The 21,086-nt window shown below is 39.0% G+C and overlaps 1 protein-coding gene across 1 annotated transcript in view; it reads left to right on the forward strand.

Moving 5' to 3' along the window:
* The first annotated feature begins 459 nt into the window (after positions 1-459).
* Positions 460-21,086, forward strand: part of ADGRA3 (adhesion G protein-coupled receptor A3) — a 143,697-nt gene continuing 123,070 nt past the window's right edge. Inside the window, exon 1 of the mRNA XM_036763375.1 lies at positions 460-1,135. Coding sequence (XP_036619270.1) covers positions 852-1,135 — 284 coding nt within the window. The 5' untranslated portion in view covers positions 460-851. The remainder of the gene's footprint in view (positions 1,136-21,086) is intronic.

Raw genomic sequence — 21,086 nt, forward strand, 5'->3', positions numbered from 1 at the left:
TTCTTGCTAGTTCACAAAACTCTACACCCTTTGCAAACTCTGGTCTCGCACCTCACACGCCAGCCCTCCCTTTTCTCCGGGTACACACAGCGCGGCTTTGTCTGCCGGGTCGGAGCAGCAGGGAGGAAACCCCAGCCGGGGGAGAGCCGGGGCCGCTAGAGTTCGAACTGGAACTTTCTCCCTCTCTTCTCCCCATCTCCTCTCTCTTTCCCTCCCCCTCCCCCTGCCCCTCCCCTCAATCCTCGTGTTCGTCCGGACCCTTGCGCCGACCAAGTCCGTGCCCGCCCCTCCCCCACCGGCGGGGGTCCACCGCCCCTCCCTCGCCCCGCGCACCCCAACCCAGGCCGCTGCGTCGCTCTCCCGCCACCGCCTCCTTCCCGAGCCTCGGACGGCCCGAGGGGGAGGGAAAGAGGGCGGTCGGGGGGAGGAGCCGCCGCCGCCGCCGCCGCCGCGGTAGCCGAGTCCTCGGGCCATGTCCGGAGGAGGAGGAGACGGTGGCGGAGGCTGCCCCCAGCCGGGATTTAAAGGCGCGCAGTGAGCAATCTTGCCGGCCATGACCCGGGGGCTCCCGTGAGGCGGAGCCGAGGGGACACGCTCGGCGAGCCGCCTGGACAAAAGAACATGGGGGGCGCTCGCCCTCCTGCGCCCCCTCTTACTCCACCTCCTCGGCGCCTCCGCCCGCTCCCCGCCGCCATGAGGATCCGGGCGCTGCCGCCGGCCCGCGGGCAGCCCCGGCGCTAACTTTCCCGGCCGCCCATTCTCCCCATTGCGCGAGGCCCGGCCCGGCCTGGGCCGACCCTCCCTCCGCCAGGCCCTCCCTCTGCGCGGCCTCCCCTCGCCTCGCCCCGAGCATGAAGCAGCCGGGCGGCCCCGCGGGCGAGAGACACTGCCGCGGTCGCCGGCGGCGCCGCCTGCTGCTCGCCTGGCTGCTCTGGATCGCCCTGTGGGAGAGCGGCCCCGGCGCCGCCGCTCTGCCTCCGGGCTGCAAACACGACGGCCGGCCCAAGGGCGCCAGCAAGTCCCCGTCCGGCGGAGCCGCGGCCGCCGCGGCCCCGGAGGGGAAGGTAGTGTGCAGCAGCCTGGACCTGGCGCAAGTCTTGCCTCCGGACACGCTGCCCAACCGGACGGTCACCTTGTGAGTATCCCGCGAGAGGGGGAGGAGGAGGGAGGAGGAGGGAGGAGGGAGGAGGGAAGAGGACCCGGGGGGGCAGCGCAACTTGGAAAAGCGGCTGCCCTGCCAGCAACAAGGTGCCTTTTGTCTAAAGCAGCCTGCGCTCGCGTCCATACAGGCTCCGGGGGCAGCTGGGGTGGGTGTGTGTTGAGAGCAATCCTCCCGTGCTATGGGCTCTGACCCGCAATGTTGGACATTGATCATCTTCTCTCCTGACATTTTGCCAAGTTTCCGCGGGTTCCCCCCTGGCGTTCTCTGCGGTAACAGTTGTCAGATCTAGAACCCAAACAAAAGCCAGCGTTTTCTGAGTTGGTCTAGCCACTGGAGAGAGGTCCTCACCCAGACCCAGGAAGACAACAATGAGCAAAGTTGAAGCGCAGTCAGGGTATGAGCGTGGAAAGTTGCAGGATGTGCTGGACGTTCAAACAAGCTGCTTTTGCAAATTAGACCGTGGCTCTGTAGACAACTTTGCTCTTACCGTGTGAAAATGGGTTACTAACTACTCCGTTTGCGTAACTTTTACTTTCTAATCTGTGAAATGACTTCCCCCACTTTGTGTTTTCCTATTCTCTTTCCAACCTCTTGCAATCTTTACTTCCCTCTCCATCACTGTACTGAAACTCTTCTCCAGTGTAGCCAATGAGCTCCTGATCCCTTAATCCAGTGTTTTTTTTAACACGACCCCCCCCTCGCCCCCCCCCCCCCCATTCTCTTTGCCTTTGACCTCCCTCCAGCATTTGGCACTTTTAACCACCTTCTCTTTCTTTCGCTGTACCCTTTCTGTACGCTCTTTTCCACTCTGGCTTCAGACAGGCTTCTCCTGGTTCTCCTACCTTCTCTAATTACTCCTTTGTTTCCATTGGTTTCTCCAACCCTAAGTAAGACCTGTGTTCTTCAGGATGGCCAGCTCTGCTTTTTGCTTAGTCGTTTTCGGCAATGTCTGACTTTTCAAGACCCCATTTGGGATTTTCTTGGCAAAGATACTGCAGTGGTTTGCCGTTTCCTTCTCCAGCTCGTTTTACAGATGAGGAAACTGAGGCAAACGGTTAAATGACTTGCCCTGCACAAATCTGAGGACAGATTTGAACTCAAGAAGATGAGTCTCCCTGACTCCAGGCCTGGAACTCTGTCCACTGCCCCACCTAGCTGCCCCAGCTCTCCTTAATCCCCCCACCCCCACCCCAATAAGCTCTAGTTTGGCTATCTTAATTATCACTTGTAGGCAGATAACTTCCAAGTTGCCTGTCTCCAGACTAGGTGCTGGTTGATGGATCGATTGAGCTTTAGAACTACATGACTGGTAGGACACATCTACCTGGGTGTCTTGCTAGTACCCCCAAAGCTTATCTTTATGCTGAAACCTATTACTCTAAATTGATTTGTCTATTTTTTCTAAGGAGGTACCACGCATACGCAGTATTCCATATTTGGAAAAGTGTTATCTGATTCCAACAAGCTACCTGTGTAAATTGCTTCTATTTTTATTGCCATAACCCTAATTAGTAAAGGTTTTGACTAAAAATGACTAACCTGACTACCCCCCCACCCACTTAACTGCTACAGTAGTCTCAAAAGAGAACCATTGGGCTCTACTCCATCCTTCATACTGCTGCCAGACTAATCTTCCTTTTTCATAGATCTGGTCATGTCATTCTTATGTTCAAAATCCTACAGAGGCTGTGTGGTGCAGTGGATAGAATGCTGGGGCTGGAGCAGGAATACCTGAATATGAATATCTACTTGATGCGTGTCTGCTTTAGTTTCCTCATCGGTAACATGGAGAGTAATAGCACCTACCCCTCAGGGTTGTTGTGAGGGAGGAGTGAGGTAATATTTGTCAAGTACTTAGCACAGTGCCTGGCACATGGTAGGCACTTAATAAATGCTTGTTTCTTTCCTTCATTGGCTCCTTGTTGCTTAGCAACTAAGCTTGAGACTCCATGCCTGGCACTGAAGGCCCTCTATAATGTCACCCAACTTGTGCCACACAATATAGATCATTCTTCATCCCAGCTTTATGGGCACCTCGCTTTTTTTTTATATCTGAAATGTCCACTCTTCTCACTATCAACCCTCTTCAATTTCTGCTCATTCTTTAAAACCCACCTAAAATTCTACTTTCTCCAGCTGCTTAGCAGTCACCTTTCCTGGCCTCCTTCTTCCTCTAGTAACATTTTGTACCTCTCTAAGGGACTTAAAGAATAAAATAAGGGACTTAAAAGAATAAAAATTCTTTTGTATTATAGTTATGCATGTATCATATTCCTTCTTCAAGATTGAAACTGAATTATTTTAAAAAATCAGTTTTTTTTTCCTTTTTAAACGTAACTTATTTCTCAATGACTGTCCCCCATAGCATGGTCTATTGTAACAGAGAAATGAAATTTATTGAAACAAATGAAGGCTCTGTTTGACAGTGTGTGCTTCATCTGCACCTATAATCTACCACCTCTGAGCAGAGAAGGAACTATAATTATTCCTACAGGATGTTTTGCTAGACATGGATGGATTCTGAGGCTTTTGACAAAGTATGCTAACTTTACCAACTTTTTTTGTTTGGTATAATTAAGAAAAAAATACCTCATGCTTGGAATGCTTCTAAGAATGCCAGGCTCCCTTTAAGACTCTTTAGTGCCATATCTTAGTGGAAGCTTTCCTCATTCCCCTAGTTATTAATACCCTCCTCAGTTACTTTGTATCCATTTTTATGTACTTTATGTATTATCTGTATATGTGTTTTCTCCTTCCATATATGTTCCCCACTATTAGCTCCTTGAGCACAAGGAATGTTTTTTTTAAATTCTCTTTGTATTCCTAACACATTGCTATCCCATAGTAAATGCTTAATAAGTGCTTGTTGAATTGAGTAGTAACTCAATAAAACACTCCGGGCAAGTAAATCACTGTGAAATTAAAAAAAAAAGTTCATATGAAGCATCTCTAAATCAGGAATAAATATTGCTAATGTTATTTTCTATAAGTAGTTTGTATTTCTATTTAGTTAATCTAGCATAAAGTTTAAACTTTAGTGGTTGGCACATAATAAATACTTAAATTTAATAAATATTTTTAGGTTGATTGTTATCTCCTAGTCTTGAGGGGCACATAAATGAGTAAATAACTTTTAAGAACAAAGAATTCAGTTGTTTTAATTCACTATCCATTGATTTATGGCCAGATTCTTTGGACTCAAATTCTTTGGTATAGTGATATGAGTATGAACCCAGTCTAAGGATTCAACTCCAGAACAAACAATCCAGTATTGGAGGAGTGGTAGTTTACTCAAATTGTTCTTACCATGGGGAGAGGGTTAGAACACTTAGCAGTTGTTTTTGAAAAATTTTTGTTCAGAATTGGCTTCATTTACTTTGATTCAGGTTTTGGCTTAGTTTGTCTGAAAATTTAAAATTTAAGCCCACCTCGTTCAGATAAATTCCTAGTAAATGCGTTTGTGCTTTTACTTTCTGGAAATACTGAAATGTAGTTGATATATCCTGCAGAAAATTATTTTTTTCAGTATGTTACTTGGTGGGTTTTTTTTTTTGATCTTTAAAAATAGTCTTACTGATTTTTTTTATTACATGTTGCTTGATATCTTCTCTTTTAGATTTTTAAATTAAAAATTAAATTTTTTTATTCAATTAAATGTTTTCTTTTTTTCCTTCTTCTCCGCAACGTTGAGAAAGAAAAATAAAAGCAAAAACTTTGCCTTTTCAAGCACAACAAATTCCCATGGGCCAGGTACAAAACATGTACATCTCTTCTGCATATAGCAGGAAGCATTCATCATCAGTTATCTGTAATCATGCTTAATCGTTGCATTGATCAGAGTTTTTAAGTCTTTTTTCTGTTTTCTTTTTCAGTTGTGTCGATTAGTTTTGTCTGACTCTTGTGACTGCATTTGGGGTTTTCTTGGCAAAGATACTGGAATGGTTTACCATTTCCTTCTCCAGCTCATTTTATAGATGAAGAAAATGAGGCAAACCAGGGTTAAGTGATTTGCCCCAAATCACACAGCTAGTAAATGTCTGAGATCAGTTTTGAACTTAGGTCCTCCTGACTTCAGGGTTGGCACTTTATCCACTGTGCCACCTAGCTGCCCTCTAGTTTTTTTTAAACAATGTTATTATTTTATAATTTTCTCTCCTATCTGCATATTTCATACAAGTCTTCCAGTTTCTCTGAAAATGTCTCTTTCATCATTTTTTGCAGCACAATATAGTATTCCATTCCTTTCTTGTTCCATAATTTGTTCAATTCTTCCCCAATTAATGGGCATCTCCTTAGTTTCTGGTTCTTCGCAACTTAAAAAAAGAACTTTTGCACATATGGGACCTTTTTCTCTTTCTTTGATCTTTTTGAGATTTAGGCTTGGCTAGATCAAAGGGTATGCATGCAAAGATTCTTAACTTTTTTTAAATATTACTGATCCGTTTGACAGTTTGGTAAAATTCTGGAGGTTTCAGATAATGTTCTTAAAGCATGAAATACATGAGATTAAAAAAATCATCAATTATTGAAATACAGTTATCAACAGATTAAAAAAAAGTTCAGCTATGCCAGATTAAACCTCCCTGCCTAAATGACTTTGTAAAAAAAGGTTGTTTTCCAAATTTGCTTTTAAAATTTAAAAATTGCTTTTAAAAAAAATGCAGTTCACAGCTTCACCCACAGAGCATTAATATCTGTTTTCCTCTAACCCAGCACCCATCAATCTATTTTAAGTGCTTATCATTCTAGTTGTTATAGAGATTGAGCAGTCAGGACAAAGTTGTAAATTTCTAGGTCAAATAAAGCTAGTGTTCTAGTTGAAGTTACTTCATTTTCCTGATTTTAAAATATCTTATTTCTTAAGAATGGGAGTGTTTATGTGTGGTGGGCACTTGTTATGATGACTGATAATAATACAGGTTTGAATTGAATTATCAAATCCTGTCTGTTCATTTATTCCTACAGACAAGTAAATCATCTAGCATTTGATCTATCAGTGCTTGAGGCAACTCTTTGAGACTCAAGTTACAGAGAAGTTCTCTTTCCCTATTATAACAGGCCAAACTTAAATATATGAATTTTGAAGTGTAAATGACATATCTTAGATCAAAGATTCTTAATCTAGGTTCCGTGAATTTGTTTCTGTGGAAAAAAGTTTTATTTCAGTATAATTGGTTTCCTTTGTATTCTATATATTTAAAAACCTTATTCTGAGAAGGGGTTCATAAAATGCCAAAGGGATCCATGACACAAAGAAGTTAAGACTCCTTGGCATTCATGGGAATTCATGAATTGGAGTTAGTTTGCTCCCTTCCCACCTTTTGTCCCCCCAAATGAAGGGAGGACGTATTCAACAATAGTGAAAGAAAAATCAAAAAGCTGTCTTTCACACCAACAATAAATTAAGTTGTTTTTTTTTTGATGAATTCTCAGCACACTAATACATTATATTGAGAGGTCTGATTCCAAACATAGTTTTAGCTCTAGTTCAGCAATTCAATTCAGTAAACATTGATCAAGCCTGTTTTGTACAGGTACTGTGCTAGATACTGATGATACAAAGACAAAAATGAAAACTGTTCCTTGCCTTAAGGAATCGACATTCTATTGGGACATTGAGGAGGGAAATGGTATATATGTAAATAAATCCAAAATATACACAAAATATTTTGGGCCAGGAAAAACACTAACAACATAAAGATCCCACTGATTACATGACTGAGGAATACATATATAGGAATCCAGAGGGCAGGACATGAAAAAAAAAAACATCAGGCTGTTAGATAAAATAAAGCTCAATGTGAGTTGACTTGTGGAGAAGGTGGTTTTTTTTTTTCTTTTTTAAAACAAGCTGTTGAGGGACTGGAAGGATTTGGATGGATCAAAGAGCCAGGGGAGAGGTTATTTTATTCTAGGTAATTAGAAAAAATGGCATATGAACATGGAATATTAAAGAAGAGGAAGAGTAAAGCCATTTAAATTTTAATGTTAGCATGTCTTCATTAGGAATGAATAATGTTAATTTAAAAATTTCCTTTCTTGATATGTTTATTACACTGGTAGGTTAGGGAAGTACCGTAGACATAGCATACCTAAATGTTCTGCAAGGAATTTGACGATATCTTTCATGCTAACCTTGTGGTCAAAATGGAAAAATGTGGACCATTTCATATTCAGTTAGATTCAGAACTGGTTGAATGACTGAGCTCAAAGAATTGACCTTAGTCCCTAAAGGTCTCTAGAGAATTGTCCCAGGCTGCTGTCCTTGGTCTTGTACTTGGATATAAGCATAGATTACATATTTGACACATATGGGACATATTTGAATATCTCTAGATGGTTCATTGTTTATATTCCTAGCACCTAGCACAGAGCCTGGCACATAGATGATTAACAAATGTTTGTTAATGCTTATGTTAATAATGTTAATGTTAATTAATGAAACTGAACTTTTAAGGGTAGCTAACACAGTGGATGATAGAATCCAAAAAGATTTTGATGACCAGAATGGTGGAACATCTTAAATAAGATGAAATTTAATAAAGATAAGTGTTGTCTTTACATTTGTACATTTTATTCTTTGAGTGTCAAGTACAGGGTAGGGGGAGATGTGGCCAAGAAACACTTTATATGAAAAAAGATGCAGTTTCAGTAGACTGCATGTTTTATATTAGGAAATAATATGATATATAACATCCAAAAAAGTTGATGGAGTATTACTCTGCCTCTTAGTTCAGCTTGCTAGAACATTTGGAGGTGATAATGCTGCTATGCTTTGGCCTGGTTAGACAACATTGTATTCAGATCTTCATTTTTGGAAGGTAGTTAATAGTGTTTCAAATGTACCCCACATTCTTTATTTCCCAAAAAGACTTATCTTCCCTCTCTCCTCCCAAACTTGTACCCTTCCTGAACTTTTTCTATATGTACCGAAGGCACCATCATCCTTCTTCCATCTCCCAGGTTCTTAGTTTTGTTATTATCCTCATGTTGCCCTCTTCCTTGTCACACTTATCCAGTCAGTTGCTCATATCTGTTCTTACTACTCATACAACCACTCTCTTAGTTCAGGAATTACTTCCTAATTGGTGTTTCTTCTCTTCCCTGGCTCTTTGGGCACAGGGATGACCGTATCACTCCCTTACTTGGTGAGTGATAATGATTTGTTGTTGTTTCTGGGTTGAAATATAAACTGTTTTTTAGCTTAAGAAAAAAAAAGACCTGTGATTTCATCAGTGTAGTGATATAACTTACAGTCTAAGCAATTACGTTAAAGAGTTGCTCTGTCCAGAAAACCTACCATGGAACTGACCTCATGGTGAACTTCACTAGCCTAGTCTTTGAACAATAGATATATGGTCCGTTATAGAACCTGTACTCAAAAGTTTTTCTACCTTAGTCAATTGGATCTGCTAGAATTTGTACTTTGATGACATAGCTTTTGAACATTCGGGGTCATCTCATGATCTGAAATGAGAGCAGAATTTCAGTGAAAAATTTTTTTTTGTTATTTGAGAAATACTTATTTTTTAAGGCTGGAAAGTGTTATAAAGTAACCCTCCAACTCTTACCTTATCACAACATGGCATGTACATATGTTGAGTTTTTTGGTTCTGTCCAGTCACATGCTACAGTGAAGGCTTAAAGCCTTTCTCAAAACAGTAACACAGATAGCTACAGTTTTAAAAATTTTCATAAGTGCACACAAATGCCTGTTTATGTTCTGTTTGAATGGAAGGCCTGTGTTAGGTGGTAGTTGTAAGCTTTGTGAGGGGGCAGGCTCTTAATGCCTCTTTGTATCACTAGCTCTTAGAAAAATGTTCTGTGCTTAGGAGGAAACTACATAGATGTTTGATGTTGCTCACTGCTTATTTTAAGAGACAAAAATCTATTCACTACAACAGTCAGTCATTAAGCATTTATTCATCACCTACTGTGTGCCAGGAACTGTGCTAAGCAATGATGATAAAAAGAAAAGCCAAATAGCTCCTCAAGGAGCTCACAATCTTATGAGAAGACAGCAAGCTATGTATAGGATAAATAGGGAATGATTAATAGAGGAAAGGCACTAGAATTAAGAGGTTTCTGGAGATTGGATTCTAGAGATCTTCCGGTAGAAGATGGAATTTTATCTGGGACTTGAAAGAAGCCAGGGAATCTGGGAGATGAAGATGAGGCAGGAGAGTGTTCCAGGCCTGGAGACAATCAGAAGAAAATGCCTGGAGTGTCTTGTGCTTGGAATAGAAGGGAGGCCAATGTCATTGGATTGAAGAGTGGTGGGAAAGTATATAGTATAAGAAAACTGGGAAAGTGGGGTCTGTGGTAGGTTATGAAGGGTTTTCAACACCAAATAGGACTTTATATTTAATCCTGAAGGTAATAAAGGACTACTAGAGTTTATTTAGTAGGGGGTGAAGTGGTGGGACTTGAGCTTTAGGAAAAGTACTTTGGTGGCAGAATGGAAAAAGAAGTGAAATGGGGAGAGATTTGTGGCAGGCAGACCCACTATCAGGCTATTGCAGCAGTCCAGGCATAAGGTGCTGTGAGGGCCTGTAGTAGAGTAGTGGCAGTATCAGAGGCAAGAAGGGGGTACATTTGAGAAATGTTACAAAGGTGAAATTCACAGGCCTTGGTAACTGATTGGATATGAAGGAAGAGAGATAGGAGTTGAAGATGACATCTAGTTTTCAAGCCTGAGGGACTGCAGAGGTGATGGTGGAGAAATTTAGAAAGGGGGCAATTTAAGAGAAGAGATAATGAGTTCAGTTTTGGACATGTATATTTAAAGATGTCTATTGGACATCCAGTCTGAAAGGCAGTTAGAGGTGGGAAATTGGAGATCAGCAGAAAATTGGGGCAAGATAGATAGATTTGAGAATTGTCAGCATAGAAATATATTAAACCCATGGGAACTGATGAGATCACCCAGTAAAGTAGTATAGAGGGAGAAGAGAAGAGGGACCAGGATAGAGACTTGTGGGATAGATAAGGTTAGAGGGCTAATCTGGATGAGGACCCAGCAGAGGAGACTGAGAAGGAGTGGTCTGATAAAATAGGAGGAGAATCAGGAGAGATTATCACTCAGAAAACCTAGAGAGAACAGAGTATCAACAACAGTGGGGTGATCAGTGTCAAAGGCTGCAGATTGATCAAGGACAATGAAGATTGAGAAAAGGCCTGTGACCAGGGGTTTCTTTTTCCTAGCTCTTTTATAATTGAGACCTGCTTGGCAAAAAGAGACTTGGCAGTATGATCAAGAAGTCTCTCAACAAATTACAGGGAACGGTAATTGCAAAAATCAAATCCTGACCCCAGGCAAGTCACCTAACCTTTCTCAGTGTATGTTCTCTCATCTGTAAAATATGGATAATAATAGCAGCTACCTCACATGGTTGTTGTGACAATCAAATGAAAGAAACATTCTGGAAATCTTGAAGTGCTAGCTTATAAATGCTAACTTTTTATTGTTATGGTTATCTTTGGTATGAGAGGACAATAGATATAACAAGAAAAATGGTAAAGGAAGATTCTGGTAATTTGCAGGAAAAAGAATAACATGCAGGGGGATTGGTCATAGTACCATAGCCTCATCTGACTATAAGCCAATGCACAAAAAACCATTGGTAATAAAAATATTAATACATGTGGAAAGATAAACCTTTTAGATATTACTATGTCTTGGTAGGGTGGTATTCATTATTGGAATATAACAATATAAGCGCTTTGTTCAAAAGAAACAGATTTGAGAGAGAGGATGGAATGATAACAGCTTCAAAGTTCTGTAATTTCATTGATGTGGATACTTTCTTCACCAATGCAGACCAAAAAGACTTAGGTTTTAGCAGACAGTCTTAATAAGATACTTTGAAAAAAAATGCTGTTCTAGTAGCCAGCCTTCCTCTAAGCCTCTCTAGAGTTAGCCAAGTGTAGCAGAAATGTACTTTGTCACCACGCTTGGTAATAGCTTCAGCCTTTATGGCGTTGTAGGGACTACCAAAGTTTTTGGCATGTCTGTTGAGCACTCAGAGTCATAACATGGCCGTGTCGAGGCATCAGAGTAGGACTTAAGACTTTTTTTTTTTTAATAAATTTCTTTATTTATTTTTAGTTTACCACGCACGGTTCTACATAGTTTTGAGTTCCAGTTTTTCTCCCCTCCCTCCCCCCTCCCTCCCCAAGACGGCATGAAGTCTCATATAACTGTCATGTATAACTTCGCATTGAATTAATTTATGCACTAGTCAGGACTTAAGACTTTTAATAAAGAACAGTAATTTACCTGCATGGAAACCTGTGGACGTGAAAGAGTTATGGTAGTAAGTGGAAGCATAATACAAACTTGGAAAATTATAAAATGAGAGAGAAGCATTACCATTTTGGAAGCATAATCCTGGTCAGTAAATGAAAAGAAATAGAAAATACTTTCCTAATAAAGATCACAAAAAGGACAGAGGCAAGGCGTAGTAGTGATGGGTGACTTCATCTTTTCAGATATGGAGAAGGAATGTGCTGTAGTGGGAAAAGGCACTGGCTTTGATGTCATGCCTCATCTGGGCAATTAAAAGCTTGACCCTTGATGAGTCTAGTATTAGCATGTGTGATTATACTTGCTCTGTTTAGCTTGTAACATTGCTCTTAAGTGCTTTGTAAACCTTAAAGTGCTGTGCTAATGGGAATTGGCAAGAAGTCTTATTCTGCTAAAAAGGTAATATCTAATAAATTACTGCCTTCCCTTAATATTATTACTATTTAATGTCATTTGTAAGATATCTGTTAACACAACCACTTAATCCACTAATGCCTTTTACTGCATCCTTGACTGGTCATTTAACTCCTGCTTGGATGCTTTAATAATGGGATCTTACAAAGAATCCCATTTTATTTTAGAACACCTGTTAATTATTAGAAATAATTATCTGCAACTGTTCTGAAGTTATTTTAATTTTTTTAAAAGTCATATTTTTTTTTAAATTTTAGATGCCAGCTTATATGGTAAGAAGATAGCTAGATAGTTGATAGAGTGGTGAATTTGGAATTAGGAAGACCTAATTTCAAATCCTGCCTCAGATAAAGACTAGTTTATGTCACATAAACTTAGCCTCAGTTTCTTCATCTTTAAAATGGAATAATAGTTGTACCAACTTTACAGGGTTTTTGTCAAGATCTAATGAGGGGAAGCACTTTGCAAACTTTAAAGCACTATATAAATATTAGCTATTATTATTACCTACCAAAATGAGTAACATTGAGAAATAGAACAGATATTCCATACTTTTAACTTTGATTGTAACTCTGAAGTTATATGCTGTCTCTTTTGCTGCTGCTCATAGTAGACTGAGATTTGGCACTTGATAATATAGTCCTGAAGAGAGGAACCTGTGGCTTCAAGGCCACACGTGGCCCTCTAGGGCCTCAAGTGCAACCCTTTGACTCAGTAGTTTGGAATCCTCAAAGGGCTGTGCTTGAAGACCTAGAGGGCCACATGTGGCCTTGAGGCCAAAGATTCTCCAGCCTTGAAATATACTAGATTAAATAATTGCTGTCCTGCATACTACCAGTCATTTGGGGTTAATTTGCTATATTAGTCTCACTTTTGTTGACTTTTTCTTTTTTGTCTGTTTTCTTTCACAACATGGCTAATATGGAAAAATGTTTTGCATGCTTGTACATGTATAATCTATCAGATTGCTTGCCTTGTCAAAGAGTGGGGAGAAGATGGAGAGAGAGAGATGATTTATAATTCAAAATTTAAAAAAAAATGAATGTCAGAAATTGTTTTTAAATGGAATAAAAAAAAATAAAATATGAAAAACAATTCTAAAGACCCATTGGGGAGTCAAGATGGCAGATTAGAGAAAGCACTCAATTGAGTTCTCCCCAAATTCCCTTCCAAACAACTTTAAAATAATAGACCAAATCACATTCTGGAGAAAAAAATAGGTAAAAAGAGTCCTATGCAGTTCCTTTTATGGCACAGATATGAATTTGATACCTAAACCTGGCTGGGGGGAAAAAACAGAGAAAGAAAACTACAGACCTATTTCCTATTAATGTAGAAATTTTAAATAAAATATTAGCAAGGAGATTACATGGGGTAAGACCTCTCCAGTTGATGAAAATTGCTAGGAAAACTGGAAAGCAGTTTGGCGGAAACTAGGGAGAGACCAACACCTAACAACATATACTGAGTTAAGATCAAAATGGGTAAATGGTTTAGAACATAAAGGTTGATTAGGAAAGCATGGAAAATATGAAGAAGGGAAGAGTTTATGAAAAGACAAGAGACAGGATCAAGGGAAGTAAAAATGGATAATTTTGATTATATGAAATTCATTTTTTTTTCCACAAACAAAAGCAATGCAACTAAAATTAGAAGGAAAAGTGGAAACTGGGAAAAACAATTGTACAGCAAGTTTCTCTGATAATGGCCTCATTTCTCAAACATTCAGGAAAGTGAGCCAAATATATTAAAATAAGAGCCATTTCCCAAATGATAGTCAAAGTATATGAACAGGCAGTTTTCAGAAGAAGAAATCAAGGCAATTAATAGTCACATGAAAGTGCTCTAAACAACTACTGATTCAAGAAATGCAAATTAAAACACATCAGATGGCTAACATGACAGAAAAGGAAAATGACAGATCCTGCAGGGAATATGAAAAAAAAGGAACACTAATGCATTGTTGATGGTGTTGTGAACTGGTCTAACCATTCTGGAGAACAATTTGGAACTGTGCCCAAAGGGCTATAAATTTGTACACACCCTTTGACCACTAAGTCTGTATTCCGAAGAGTTGAAAAAAAGAGGGGTGTGGGGAAAGGACTTCGATGTACAAAAATATTTCTAGCAGTTCTTTCTATTCTGGTGCCAAAAAATTGGAAATTAAGGGGATGTCCATCAATTGGGGAGTGGCTAAACAAGTGATATATGATTGTGATGGAATACCATTGTGCCCCAAGAAGTGATAAGTAAGATGTTTTCAGAAAAATCTGTGAAGGCATATATGAACTAATTCAAAGTGAATTGAGTAGAACCAGGAAAATATTGTACACAGTAATAGCAATATGTATAACAGTGATCATCTGTGAAAGACTTAACTACACCAATCAATACAGTGCTTCAAGATAAAGTTCAAAAGACCCATGATGAAAATTATTCATCTCTAGAGAGATAAACGAACTCTGAATGCAGATTGAAGCATACTTTTTTTTACATTTGTGTGTGTGTGTGTTTACTTTTCTAACATAGCTGATAGGGGAATGTTTTTCGTGACTCAAAAGAATAATATTGATTTGCTTGCCTTCTAAAGGAGGGAGGAAGACAATTTGGAACTCAACGTTTAAAAAAATAATGTTGAAATGTTATTACATGTAATTGGGAAATATTTAACAAAGTAAAAATATGTTTAAAAAAACCCGAAATAGAAACAAAAGACTTCATTAATATGTCTTGCTTTCCTCAGAAAGCTCTTGGCATGAAATTTTCTTACTATCACATCCCTCCCTATTGAAGTCACCCAGTTGGCTTTCCCATTTCTTGGAGAATCATGTGATCCTTCTTGACTTAACTCAACCCATACTTATTTGTTCATGGCCCTGGCTTCAGCTCATTCTTATCTCATTTAGTTTTCCTTTGTACCAGCAATACCCAGCTGAGTATCCTGGCCCATTAAGTAGAAGAATGCCAGAGTTGGTTCATTGTAGGTTAATATACTTCATTCCCAGGTTTAAGCATCTGGTTGATACAGTGTTCTATGCCCACTGTTCTCCAGTTTTCCCAGCAGTCTTTGTCAAATAGTGAGTTATCCCAGAAGCTGCAGTCTTTGAGTTTATCAAGCAGTAGATTACTATAGTCATTGATTGTTGTATCTTGTGTATCTAACCTATTCCGTTGATCCACCACTCTATTTCTTAGCTAGGACAAAGTAGTTCTGATGATTGCTGCTTTATAATGCAATTTAAGATCTGCTGCGACCAGGCCACTTTTTCATTTCTTTTCATTAATGCCCTTGATATTCTGGCCATTTTGTTCTTCCAGATGAATTTTGTTATTCCTTTTTCTAGCTGTATAAAATATTTGTTGGTAGTTTGATTGGTATGGCATTGAATAAGTAAATTAAATTAGTTAGAATTGTCATTTTTATTGTATTAGCTCGCCCTACCCATGAGCAACTGATATTTTTGCAAGTATTTGGATCTTACCCATCCTTTTTTCACCCCTGAACTTACTGGAAATGCTTTCAGCTTATCACCATTACATATAATGGGGATATATAATGCTGATATTTTTTGTTAAATGCTACTTACCATTTTGAGGAAGACTCCATTTCTTATGTTCTTTAGTGTCTTTTTTTGGGAGGACTGGGCATTTGGGGTTAAGTGACTTGCCCAAAGTCACACAGCTAGTAAGTGTGTCAGGTGTCTGAGGCCAGATTTGAACTGAGGTCCTCCTGATTCCAGGGCCAGTGCTGTACTCACTGCACCACCTAGCTGCCCCTGTTCCTTAGTGTTTTTAATAGGAATGGTTGTGGTACAGTGTTTAGAATGCTGATCTGGAGTCAGGAAGACCTCAGAAGGTTACTTGCTGTGTGACCCTGGGCAAGTTGCTTAAACTCTGCCTCAATTTTTGTTCTATTGTCCACACTATAAAATGCGGATAATAATGGCATCTCGCTCCCAGAGTTGTTATAAAGATTAAATGAGATTATATTTTTATAGCACTTAGAATAATGCCTTTCAAATAGTAGGAGCTATATTCTCCTTTTCCTTCCCTTCCTGTATCGCCAAGGCAGTATTCACAGGGGTTGCTATTGCTATGAATATGCCAGTGTGGGTCTGAATCGCAAAATATAACAGACTCTCCATATGGAAGACAGAAGCAAAACATTTATTCACACAGCAGAAAGCCAAATCCTAACACCAGTAAACCAAATCCATCATAGCAACAAAGAAGTTAATACACATTATCACGGCAGGGAGCAACTCCATCCCAGAGCCTTCCCCCTGCTCAGGCCTTCCCACAAACACTCATCCTAGCTGCCTCCTTGTGTGCTGCAGCTCTCTCCCACTGGTCTGACTGCTCTGACTTTACTTCCTCCCAGCTCTACTTCACCCTTCATGCTCCTCCCATCACATGTGACTTAGGCTTCCACGCGATTTAAGCAGGTCATATGGGCCTATTAATAGATAGGAAAGATCTTCCCATTAAGCAAAAATACATTAACCCTACACTTCCCTCCCCTGACGTCTTCCCTTTTCTCTTTTCAGGAAATGGAAACAATTATTTTAAGCCTTCTGGTACCTATTTTATTGTCCATAATTTCTCAGACATTACTAATAATAACACAATCTCCTAGAAGGTAAGGGATTGTTTTACTTTTTGTTTTTGTATCTCCATTGGTAGTCACATTGTGCACAGTGTATGGCACATAGTAGGTTTGCATTAAGTGCTTTTGTATTGATTCATCCGTAAGTCTTTTGGTTCCCTGGGATATAATTTATTGTTAACCTGTTTTAAATTTGTCCTATAAAATAACACTTTAAAACTTTAGTATAATATTGAATCGGTTAATTTTTTTTTTATTTAGGTAGGATAGAGGCAGCTATGTGAAGTAGTAGAGTAGGGTACTTGGAATCAGAAAGACCTAAGTCCTAATCCTGCTTAATATACTTCTTTAGTATGGGACCCTGGGCAAATCACTGAACAACTCCGTCTGCCTCAGTTTCTTCTTCTGTAAAATGGGGAAAATTAAAGCACTCATCTCCCAGAGCTATTGTGAGAATCAAGTAAGATATAGAATACTTTGCAAAATTAAAAGTATTATATCAATGTCAGTGGCTATTATGTTCATCTTTTTTTTTTAATTGTCTTGGCCACAAGTAGTAGATCTCTCAGTTGCTTAAGTCTTCCCTATGATCCTTGTTTTCTTGAAGCCTTGGTTTTTACAGTAGTTCCCTTACTCTGTGAACCTTTTATTCAAGGCACACACACACACACACACACACACACACACAGAGTGTGTGTTGTAACAAACCATGAGCCTGCTGAAAACTTAAGTATTTTTTTCATAGTTGCCTGCCTTTAAGATGTTTACATTGAAAACATTGCTAAGATCTGAGAATGGAAACCAAATTTGTTTCATTCTTCTAGTCATTTCTGTATCCAGTTTTGGTACATTTGTAGTGATTGTGTCAGGTTGTCTGCCTACCTATGTATCATACTCTGGGTAATATGTTTTTTTAATCTACTTTGTTTTTCTTTGTGAATGATGATTTGGTTATCTTTTGTGTTATGGTTGCTGTAAATGAGGAGGTTTTGTAGTGGCTTGGGGCAAAGTACAATTAGTACATTGTTGCCCACAAAAAGAAATATTTAGAGAACCTCAATAATCTATCAGAAATCTATTTTTTTTTAAAATTTAGACTCATTCCAGGGCATCAGTCATGAAGTTGTTAAGTATTTCTTTAACATTAGCATGCTATTATTGGACTGCAAATCATGGAATACAAGGATTTCTGAAGAATTAACATTGCAAAAAACTCAGAGATTAATTCAGAAAATATGGTGTGTCCAAGAAGGCTACAGAGCTGGTATCACTAAGGTGACTTGTTAAATTAGAAATATCATGAATGATATAAGTGTGACATATATGGCTGGAAAAAGAAGTTCTTTGGTTATTAACATGAATGTAATAGAATATATGGATAAATCAAATGGTATATTGGTACTCCTGAGGTTTTAAAAAATAAAGACCTATATATAATACATAAACGGGGATGGGGCTGATTAAAAATTACATAGGATGAGCAGTCATGGAGATATTACAGTCTTTGTTTACCTGAGGGAGTAGTCATAACAGTTAAACTATTCGTGAGGTCATAGTCCTAGAGCTGGAAGGCACCTCAGAATTATTCAAATAAAGTAGTAATGTTAGTTTATGAGGTTGCACACTTTTTGTTATCTAGTGTGGTCAAGGTGTTCTGGGCAGCTAAATAGTCTAATATATTAGATAAAATAGATTATCAGTTTTCAGAAAGTTAGTATAATATATACTTAACATCAAAACTACACTGAAAATAATTCAATATGAAAACACTTTAAGATCTTGTCGAATCTCAGGTTCATTATATCATAGAATCAGAGAAATTTATAGTTACAAGGGACCTCAGCAGCCAACTAGTGCAACCCTTCCCTGAAGAGTGCCCACTGCAACTTAACTGATGGATCTTACGGATTTTCTTCAAAGACCTCAAAAGTAACTGTCATGTACCCTGGAGTCTTCTTTTTTTCCAGGCTAAACATCTTCGTTTCTTTCATCCCATGCTCTTTACTATCTTGGTTTCCTCTGGGTACACAGAAACTTATCAATAAATGTTCTTCCTAGATTGTGATGCCCTCATCTGAGCACAATACTCCAGGTGGAGTTTGACCAGGTCAGAGTTCAATGGAATTTTTAACTCCTTATTTCTGGGAACTGTGCCTTCATTGTCATCCTGAATTGCTTTAGCCTTCTTGGCTGTCGTTTTGCAATGTTGACTCATATTGAATTTGTCGGCTATTGTTTTTATGAACATCAGTTATCATTAAATTACAAACATCAGGCATGCAAATGAATTAAGATGTCACAAATCGGCCTTTATTACATCTACAATCAGTCACCTCGATGTTCTATGCTAAGTATAGAAATCACGAAAGATTTGCCTTTTTCATGGTATTTACATGGTAATAAGAAAAGACTGGTCTTCTGAAATAAGTAATTTTTCATTCTCATGCTTATTGTGTCCATATTATTTATTGTAGACTCTGTTTCTTAAACTGTCAGCATTTGTGTAGCTTGACCTTTTCTGAGTTTTATCGGATACCATTTTACTTCAAAATTAGTTCATGGTAGCCTGTTACCTGCTTAAACTATAATTACAGTAAATGGACAGGATTTATAATTTTTTCACGTACAAAGCCGTGGTCAGTGGAGAACTGGAAACAGTTGAGAAGACGTTTTTCACATCACGTTGGAAGAGGCATTAAATTAAGAAGAAAAACAAAGTGTGTTGAAATTTGGAAGGATTTATAGTTGATTACAGCAGTCGCTAATGGATTATTTGTCTATATTATTTTATCTTTTGATGAATTTGACTATTTGAAATGAGAAATATTACCATCTTTTGGAAACTAAAATTTGGAGTTTGAAGGTCTAGTGATGTGTGACTATACATACTTATGTCCTAATTGGTAGAAAAGCACTTTCCTTATTAAGGTTGAAATACAACTTGACCATTCATAGATTGTTTGTAGTTAGAATTTTAACTTCCTCATAGTTTCACAATTCTTACTGCTTAAAAAAGAGCTCCACTATGATCAGTATCGAGGAGTATATTCCGTTTGCATTTGGACAGTGGTATTTGACCAAATTCTTGCTATAGAATAGTTATAATAGATTCTGAGGTATTTAAAGATAAAGAACAGGCCATTAGGGTTGGTGTATATTGAGAAACTGGGTGACACAATTATGTAGTGGCAGAGAGATTATGTATGAAAAGAGTAAAGGAAGAAGAGGCTTGTGGACTTGGCTGCACAGCATGGTTCCAACAGTGTGGTGGTTTGCAGTGATTTAGAGCCTTGGGTGTATTCCTTTTTTTTTGGTGGGGGAGGGGGGAGGGGTCCTGTGTTTTACTTATTCTCCTCGGGACTGTTAAGCAGAAGAACGTGTGCCATGTGGCATTTGTGTTCCTCAGATGTCCTGTCACCATGCTGTGTTTGACTGTGATGAAGCTACATCTGAGGCTTAGCTGATGATACATTTCTTGATATTCTCTGAGGCATTACTTTTCCTTCAGAGCAAAACTGTGTTAGAAGTGGGGGATCCTGGACCTCTATTTCCTTGCTATTCCCAATGTATTTCCTTCCTCACTTTTCTTAATTTAGTATGGGGAATTTTGTATAATATAATATGTATTTTTTTTAAATTTAATTTATTTAATATATTTAGTTTTCAGCATTGATTTTCACAAGACTTTGAATTACGAATTTTCTCCCCATTTCTACCCTCCTGCCCACTCCAAGATGGCGTATATTCTGGTTGCCCTGTTCCCCAGTCAGCCTTCCCTTCTGTCACCACACTCCCCTCCCATCCCCTTTTCCCTTCTTCTCTTGTAGGGCAAGATAAATTTCTACACCCATTGCTTGTGTATCTTATCTCCTAGTTGCATGCAAAAACCTTTTTTTTTGTTTGTTTTTGAATGTCTGTTTTTAAAACTTTGAGTTCCAAATTCTCTCCCCTCTTTCCTCCCCTCCCACCCTCCCACCCTCCCTAAGAAGGCAAGCAATTCAACATAGGCCACATGTGTATCATTATGTAAAACCCTTCCACAATACTCATGCTGTGAAAGATTAACTATGTTTTTGCTCCTTCCTATCCTATCCCCCTTTATTGAATTTTGCCCCTTGACCCTGTCCCTTTTTGAAAGTGTTTGTTTTTTTGATTACCTCCTCCCCCTATCTGCCCTCCCTTCTATCATTCCCCCCCCCCTTTTTAATCTTCTTCCTCCTTCTTTCCTGTGGGTAAGATACCCAATTGAGTGTGTATTTTATTCCTTCCTCAGGTCAGATCCAATGAGAGCAAGATTCACTCATTCCCCCTCACCTGCCCCCTCTTCCCTTCCTACAGAACCACTTTTTCTTGCCACTTTTATGCGAGATAATTTACCCCATTCTATCTCTCCCTTTCTCCCTCTCTCAATATGTTCCTCTCTCATCCCTTAATTTGATTTTATTTTTTTAGATATCATCCCTTCATATTCAACTCACCCTGTGCCCTCTGTCTATTATATATATATATATATATATATATATATATATACACACACACCTACATATACATACGTATATACATACGTATACACACACATATATACACATACACACACA

Source organism: Trichosurus vulpecula, chromosome 6 (assembly GCF_011100635.1).
Source record: "Trichosurus vulpecula isolate mTriVul1 chromosome 6, mTriVul1.pri, whole genome shotgun sequence".
Lineage (NCBI taxonomy): Eukaryota > Metazoa > Chordata > Mammalia > Diprotodontia > Phalangeridae > Trichosurus > Trichosurus vulpecula.